We start from the raw sequence: 9047 nt of genomic DNA on the forward strand, positions 1-9047 counted from the left end.
GTGATAACACTTGAGTTGAAATATGATCATATTTCAGTGAGACTTCATTTTCAATAGGACTCACAACGTTCAAATTAAAATTGTGGACACTCTCGAACTGCTGAGCAAGTTTCTGAGCTTTTCCGCCATTCGTAAGAAGTATTTGATTTCCTTCCTTGAGAGCAGGAATTGGTTTCTGAGGTTTCTTAAAAACCTTAGAAAGGTTTAGAATATGGTTTAATTTGTTCAACTTCTTTAGCGAAATTTTCATTTCGCAGAAGAGTAAATCTATGTTTAATTTCTTTTTGTAAATCCTTAACTATGTTTTTCATAGCAGGATCACGAGAACTTTGATATTGTCGTCGACGAACATTCTTCAACCGAATGAGCAGTTGAAGATTGTCATCGATTATAGGAGAATTTAATTTAGTTTGAGCTTTGGGAACTGAAAGATTTCTAGCTTCGATAATATAATGATTCAAATTGTCAATTGCTGTGTCGATGTCCGCAGAATTTTCTAAAATAGTTTCATGATCCACAAGATTTTCAATGTGAGATCTGTAATCCAACCAATTAGCTCTATGATAGTTGAAAATAGAACTAATTGGATTAATTAAAGCTTCGTTGGAAAGTCTGAATGTTACAGGAAGATGATCTGAGTCAAAGTCAGCATGAGTAACCGGTTCACTACAAATGTGACTTTGATCTGTTAGAACCAGATCAATTGTAGACGGGTTTTTCACGGAAGAGAAACAAGTAGGATTACTGGGATGAAGAACTGTGAAGTAACCAGCTGAGAGTTGATTATGAAGAAATGAAACCAGTTAATTTTTTTCTAATCAATGTTATGGAATTGAAATATATTTTATTTTACAGGTTTGATATGTATAGAATACAACTAGTAGTTAACTTGAAATCGTTCAAAGTTGGTTTCTCGATATGGCTTACATAACGATCTATATTAATTTTAGCAGCATCTGAAACGACATACAATTTACCATCTGCTGAATAGGAAAACTTGCAACACACTACACCTATGCCTCTTGGATTTATTAATCCATCAGGCGGTATAATAGGCACAGTTTTCAATGAGCACTCTTTTTCGCGTTTGGACTTTCCCTGTAAAAACATAAAACCTAATGATTGGGCTACTATTTTGAGTTTTCCATCCAAGTATATAAACCATTTTCCTATAGATAGGTTATCTTGAACCTTATTTTCATTTTTCAAGACCGGATTGTTTTGTGCAGTATTGTATGGTCGATATCGTAGTAATCTATCGTTACTGATTCTAGTCGTATTACTTGACAGCAGCCATAAGACAGTCACTTTGCGTGCCAACATTATTTTTCCTGATGTAGTAACGATCGTGAAAAACCCTTTCGGTGCTATTTGTCCCCCAACGTCGTCTAAAAAAATAATTTAATTGAATATTATGAATGCAGCTAACTAATCCAAACATACTTACTCACTTGTTTTCGATATCTTACGTATATCCGAATCAAGGCTACTTAAAAGAGCGCGTGCTTCAAATATTACACCATTGTCAATATCATTCGATTCATTTATAACTTGTGACGATCCTTCTAATTGTGATTCTTGATTTTCTTTAAACACATTAAACTCAGTCAATGGAAGAACGATGTTTCGAGTCGGTGATCTTAGAGCACATTCAAAATCAGTAGCTTTCCATTTTAAGCCGACTGATTTAAGCAACTTTTGGGCATCAAGTTTTGCAGCATACACTGCTTCATAAATCGTAAAGTTTGTCGGAAATTCAAAATTTTCAAACTCAACTGTTCTGTAATTTTCCCTTGCGAACGAAATTTTTCCGTCGAGTTTTCTTCGTAGCTCATCCAAATATTCAAAACGTGTCGCTTTATTCAAGTATTCAAGCATATCAAAATTGATCACAGTGTTTTGAACTCCTGTCATCGATCGTGCGTTGGCAAAAGAACGTTCGTTGTGCTGAGAATTCAATAGCGTTGGAAGGAATAGTTCTGATCGGTTCAATTTTCGACAAAACAGTAAATAGTTGATTAACGCGTGTGCATTTAACTCTATTCCTAGTTCTACATTATCGGTCAAAAAATGCTCTTCCAGTTTTAAATTATTGCATTTTTGCACCCAGCGATGCCACACTCGTATGAAAAACGTTGCACACCATATTGCTTTTATTCTTTCCAACGGTGATAAAGAGGGCTGCTCGTAAGAGTCATATACAAGTCTCATGATAGTGATAAAGGCCACTGTAGCATTAGTTCCAGGATATTTATTCAACCATTCGTTGACTCGGGGATCGATTATTTTATGAAAACTTTTAACAGACATTTTGTCGTGCTGTTCTAAATCAGATTCTGCCAGTCCGGTGTTTTCTTTGCCATCTTTAGCTATGGCTATTAAATGACCACGCGACGCTGGGAATTTACCTTAATTAGACATCATATTAATTAAAAAAATATTCTTTTTTAATATTAGGGATTTTGGTTTAATATTAGGAATTTTGGTTTTGAAATTTTAAAGGTTATTTATTTATATTATATTATACCTACCAATTTGTAGAGCTCTTGTTGATGAAAGCAAACAATTTTTCATTTTGTTTATTATATGTGTGCTGTCTTGTATATAAATATTAGATATTCGTCCTCTAGCTGCATACCATGATTTCCAAACGCTTGGAACTTCTAAAGGAACGATTGAAATAGATCTAGGTAGCCCCATGCGAATTTTCATGCTACCGATTAAACGAGTATCGCCATCTGCTCCATATCCTACAACCGTTATTCCAGCTGCCGTTAGTTCTCGTTCTATTATGCCCCATCGAAGTAATACCTCTTCTATTGAAAATCTGTTGTTAGTTCCAAAAGAAAGCAAGTTGAAGGAAAGTGTTTTCAATGCGAGTGGTGTTGCAAGAATAACATACACAATAGTACTTTTATCAAAATTTTTGAAATACTCTTGTATTACATTTGGTGATGTAGCACTGAAAGAGTCGATTAGAGGCATCCCATTTTCATTCAAATTTGGACAAAATCCAACTATTTGATCTCTTTCGATATCGTAACGTATTCTCGGATTAATTTTTGTACCGTCCTCTGATATGAAAATGACTTTTGGAAAGTTATGAGTTTGTAGAAATTGAACCAATTCCTTGACTCGCAGTTTTCCTTCTAGTATTTTATCGCACGATTTTCTAATATGTCGCATTACAGTACAAACCGAAGGCAGTCCTAGATTCACGACAAGTTCCTCGTAATCCTTTCGGCCACCTAAGAGATAAAGGTAGGCCCCAATATGCTTTGTCTCCATCATATATCGCACACCTTTCGCTGCTTTATTTTTCACAATATTTTTTAAAGTATTGGTAACGGTTTCCTTGACTAATTGTTTCATCATCAATGTGAGGGGCAGTTTTTCGATTACGTTCAAAAGCATTGGTAAGTTATTTATCCCGGATTCCAGATCAGTAAAATGTGCATTGTTGAAAGGCCCAAGAGAGGGTAAAGATGAAGAAATATACACTGGTCTCATTTCATGATCAATATTTGATTCAGTTCTGTTTCCCAATGACTTGTACGATTGGAAATATTTTGATATTTTTGTTTGCCTAGTGTCGTTCACAGCTGCTGTCGTCATCTTAATATTGCGTTTTTGAGATCGACTTATAGCAACTTTTTTTTCATTAGAACGATCCGCCGAACGAGAAGAATGAATCAAATAGTTATCCAGTTCATCTTCAGTATCATAGCATGTATCACTGTGTAATGAAGGTTCTGAAAGAAGAATTTACATTATATCCCTTCCACAGCACGCATAATTTCTAATACCATTTGAAGGTGGATGCAATCTTAAATGTGTGAGCCATTTTCCGACCATCCACTGTCGATTAGTTGGAGATATACTTCTTGTTATAATTTCAATTTCACTATCACAAATTGTGCATTTAATCACCGCCAGATTATTATTCAGCAAGTTAATTTTTGCAAAATTCTGTTTGAAATTATTACCAACTTTTAAGTTTATAAGCGTTTCGATGATTTTAATATGATCACTACACGTGTTTTCCATCTTTCTATAAATTTTAAACAAATACAGATTTTATCTTGCACATACTTCTGCAACACATACTTACCAACAGTCAAACTGTCAAAATCAAATATTTACACAAAGAAAACATAAGCACATATAGCACTTCAAAATTAAAATACAAACATTTTTATTAAATGAATGTCAAAATTATCACAATTAAGCGCGGTAATGCGTAACTTAAAGGAAAATGTATTTGTCAATACACTATTGCACCACAAAATAAACCAATGCGTATTATAATGCAAAAATGCACAAATATATTGCGTAATGCTTTAAAAATGCATCAGTGCACCCATCAATACACAAGACTGAATCGTAAATACATAAGTGATCCGCCCCTCGGGGCCATGTTTCCGGAAGTAATTGCAATGGAGGCGTCTATAGAACTCCTGAGTATACATGGACCAGCGTATTAGTTTACTATGAATACGAGATTTCATTATACAACTATCTCGCTGCAGTTGATAATGAAAATGATCAAATCATATTACGACATGGAGTAATCTGTCCGTATTCACACGGAAAATGTTTAGATTCAGAGGATGGTTACACAACTTGGGATATTAGCCTCAATCAACGATGTGAAGATTCAGAGTTCGAAGTATTATACGAAGGATTTGTAAACAAAACCATGAACTTGGATGGCAGCCAAACCCAACAAATTCAGCAAGCAGTATACACATCTATATCAGATACACATCTATTTTCAATAAGAACCAAAGGCACATCGAAAATCTGCGGTTATAATGGATACAGAACCGACCATCCAAGAATATTTATTTTGGAAGCGGCAGAATTTAAATCACCATTTCATCGAAAGCCTGATAGTGCTAAGAACCACGACATATTTACTTATTTCAACTCAAAGATAACCATGGTTGAGAACTATATCGGCCAAAGACTGGACGAAGTTTATAATGCAGTAATGACAGAGATGTGTAAAATAGATAAAGCTCTACTTGAGACAAAGTTGACACTTGCACTTTAAACCCAACGGAATTCGTTACAAGTATAATGAAGAGATCAGGATTTTCTGCTGTCGTAACTGGAGAAGTTCTACACGTTTTGGAATGTAAGGCTGTATACGTAAAGCCATTTGCAACAGAGCGGTGTTATCAAGAATTACCTGTAAAATATGGCAATGAAACAATGTTTTTAACTCCTGTAACAAGAACATTGCAGCTGAGAGGAACTGAAATCGAATGCACTCCGCTTATGCCGGCTAAATTCCAATTTGGAGGCCGGTGGTACACAATAGATGGAAAAATGAGGGAAACTATAGCACCTCAAACGTTAACAACGGATATAGTAACAAAATGGAAATACACACCCTTACCAAATTTGATGGAAAGCGGAGTCTATGATACCGACAGTCTTCAGAAAATGCGAAATTTAATATACAATCAAGGTGATCGCCGTATAGCATCAAACGTTCTTCACAAAATTCTGTCAGGGCAAATACCTAACAGACAAGGATTTCATTTTGACGCTTTGATATCAGAGAAGATAATTGACAACGCGATTAATCGATACTGGAGCAAAATAAAATCATGGTCAAACTGGATAGGAAATTTTACGTCAACTATCATTGGATTGTATGCAATCGGACGAGCCATCAAATTTATCGTAGACACGGTAATGCATGGAAGAATTTTGTATGACATTTATGGTCTTGGATGGCAATTACTAGCTGCCTTTTGGGACTCCCTGACATCATTCTTAACACATCGGAATACTATTACAAACCTAAGAGCGGCCAAAACTACAGCTACAGCGCCAAACGACAGGGAATCATCAGATGATAGATCACCGTCACCAGCACTTTATAGAGGACAACTTTATTCTAATATTTCAACAGTGTAAACATAGCCAATAGTTTTTATTGATTATTATGAGTGAAATTATGAATTATAAATTGAAAATTATGTGTGAATTATTATTATGTAACATTACCAGTAATAGGAAGATCGTTGCTTGTTTTCAATATTTTTGTAAATTATATCAATTTACGGAGGCCGGGATGTTACTGCGCAACGATCCTACAGATTAATGGCTGCCGCGCTGCAAGTGAGTTAGACATTGCCAGCCATCAGCTGCGCATGTGCGAAGCGGCTCAGTGATCAGCTGGGCACGTGGAAGAAAAAGAGATAGTAGCGCAAGCACGTGCTGGTCGATAGCGACACACGCGCAAGAATACTTGAAATAATGAGCATGCGCGTGCAGCATATTTTAGAAAGATCTCTGCGAGAGGTCCAGATTTTGTAGACTAGGAATTAGTATATAAGACCTAAAATTTGTAAATAAAATCAGAAGTTTTCGGAAAGTCAAATCGAATAGATGTTTGAGGCCGAAATTTCTCATCTCCTTGTCAAAAGTCTTTTCGCTAACACAATCGGTAATCCTTCGATTTAGAAGCATAGGTCTCCGCACAGAAGAGACAACTAGCCTTTTTCCGAGATTTAAGGTTGTGCTTAGTGCTAAAAAGACTGCTTTCAGCTGGTCAAAAACTATTCCACCACAGAAGCATAGGCTCTCATTACGCAAGAGCAACTAGCCTGCGGTTTTGAAGACGTTATTTCCCAGCTGAGAGCTTGTACGCTCGAAAGAAATCAAGGTCCCTGAACACAAGTTCTGAATCTCGTTTTCGTTTCCTTCGCACGAAAACAGACAGTGTATACCAGTTTTAAATTTGACAGTAGAACTGGTCGAATAAATAAAACTAAAACGGATTGCTGGGGATACGTTTGTTTCAGTTTCATTTATATTATAGACCACCCATATGAATCTTGCAGCTGCTGAATTTGCTCTTAGTAGATAACGTTTAGCCTTAGGCTGCAGACATAGTGGGCACGAGAAGCTGAGCTGAGCTTGGTGATGACCAAAGCAGGAAACGTACTTACATCAAACGTACTTACATCATCTGTCATAGTTCCAGGAAATACGTAAGTCAATTTAAATATTGATGTTTGATCCATTCAGCCCATGGTTCAATGTTCATACATTTTTCCATCCGTTTGATCGTAGATATTATTGATTTTTTTTCTAGATATTTCAACCACATTTTCTCATATTTTTACTTGCTGTATGATACACTAAAAGCAAATTCAGCAGCTAGAAGTTCTATATGGAAGAGAGCAGAAAATGGAACAAACGTATCCCCAGCAAGTCGTTCTAGTTTTATTTATTCGACCAGTTCTTCTGTCAAATTTTAAACTGGTCTACGATGCCGTTCTATTTTTTGTATATTTGAAACACGAGTAACACACTGCTGGGGCTGCCAGTTTTTCTTGTTATAAAATTTAGATTTAAAATTTGTAACTGACATAAATTTTGCATCTAGAACACTATTCAGTAATACTAATAGTAAGAGCAAATTCAGCAGCTGCAAGATTCATATGGGGTGTTATATAATATAATTGATACTAAAACAAACGTATCCCCAGCAAGCCGTTTTAGTTTTATTAATTCGTACAGTTCTACCAACGACACGACCAGGCACTCCGAAGAAAAATCTGAACAAAAAGTGTTCGTGAGTGATTTACCGCCAGTTACCATAAATATAGCGACCCCTCGATAATCATGAAAATAATCTTCTTGAGCAACACTGTTTAAGTTGCTATGAACTAGTTACCAAGGAGCGCTAGAATAAATAAACAAATCATTTGAGAAAGTTGTGAAACTTTTATATAAATTTAAATTTTGTTTAAACGTTCTTTTTAGATTTGCGCCGACCACAATAGTACAATAACCAAATCTGGTACTAGAAGTTGTGTTGCGACAGAATGGCTTCATCCTATATCATCCACAGCTACCCATTAGCTCTATCTGCAGTGTAGTCATCTAACTCATCCATGATGGTGGTCTTTCTTTTTAGAAATATCCAGTCGAGTTTCCGAAACACATCACTTTTGCTTAACATACTGTCAACCAACCCGGAAGTTAGTACCAGTCTTCACGAAATGAAAATGAGACTTCATTGTTAAATTGTATCTGACACTCTTCACATTCGACTACTTCAACAAGTTCCAGCAGCCTTACGGTAGACCGTAGTTACAGTCTGTTTTTTGTTTGAGACACAAATAATCAAATTATTTGAAGGAGACCTGTTTTCACTGGAGGCTTTCGATGTGCACTTCGAAACCTATAATTTCGATCAGATCTAATATACTGAGAATTTGATTCCCGTGCTGTTCGAGTGCCTTTCATATTCATCAAAGTATACACGCACTTTGCGAAGACCTCAAATCACTGAGAGTAGAAGTAGAGGAGTTTCCAAAATATGACAGCGCATTGTTTCACAACATGTATGCTGATTAGCAACGAGGGTTGAACGATTTGGAACAAGTGGCGAATTGAAATAGTTCTACTTTATAAAGTCATTAGAAAATAAATATGATTTCAATACTAAATTCTGATGATCGGATTGATAAAAAAATTCGCCATAATGGATTGAATGACTGCAAAACTTAACACAATTTAAAAACTTTTTTACATAGAAGATAGTCATAATAGATCTAAGTATGGTTACGTTGAATTATTTAACAAACATCCATGAATATTGAATTGTATGGAAGCCATTTTTAATATGTTCGAGCAACAGCAAGTCTTAACGAAGACTTTTATCCGATTAAACTAAATGATAATTCCACTCGAGGCAGTTTGTTTTGTTTACATTTCCCAAGTCTCCAATATGCAGTAACCAAGTGTTGTGACGGCCGAGAAGAAAGTGCTCACAACAGCTAATTTGGTTTTAATACTCTTTATTTAACACTTTTGATTAATTTCTTCCGCGCCTTGTGCGCGTGGTTTGATAGCAACATTTCAAGAATAACTTACAGTATGGTGGACACATTTCAAGTATACAAGGCAAGTAATAGTATGATGATATATGTACAGGTAGCAAGGTTATATAATATTAGGCAGGATGTAACACCTCTCCCCTTCGTAAAAAGAAATTCTACATCGCACGGTAAAAAAAA

The 9047-nt window shown here is 35.7% G+C and overlaps 1 protein-coding gene across 4 annotated transcripts; it reads right to left on the bottom strand.

The window, feature by feature from the left end:
* Positions 1-618: 618 nt before the first annotated feature.
* Positions 619-4874, bottom strand: LOC131440710 (uncharacterized). 4 transcript variants are annotated; one of them, XM_058612229.1, is made up of 4 exons: positions 3807-4874; positions 2532-3752; positions 1452-2408; positions 619-1388 (listed from the first exon to the last, which is right to left on the bottom strand). In XM_058612229.1, the coding sequence occupies exons 1-4, from the start codon at positions 4045-4047 to the stop codon at positions 850-852; spliced, it is 2958 nt and encodes a 985-aa protein (XP_058468212.1). In that variant the 5' UTR covers positions 4048-4874; the 3' UTR covers positions 619-849. The 4 variants fall into 4 exon arrangements, with proteins under 4 accessions (XP_058468212.1, XP_058468214.1, XP_058468213.1 ...); XM_058612231.1 differs by having other exon boundaries at positions 1448-2408; XM_058612230.1 differs by having other exon boundaries at positions 2532-4874.
* Positions 4875-9047: the final 4173 nt, after the last annotated feature.

Source organism: Malaya genurostris, chromosome 1, assembly GCF_030247185.1.
Source record: "Malaya genurostris strain Urasoe2022 chromosome 1, Malgen_1.1, whole genome shotgun sequence".
NCBI lineage: Eukaryota > Metazoa > Arthropoda > Insecta > Diptera > Culicidae > Malaya > Malaya genurostris.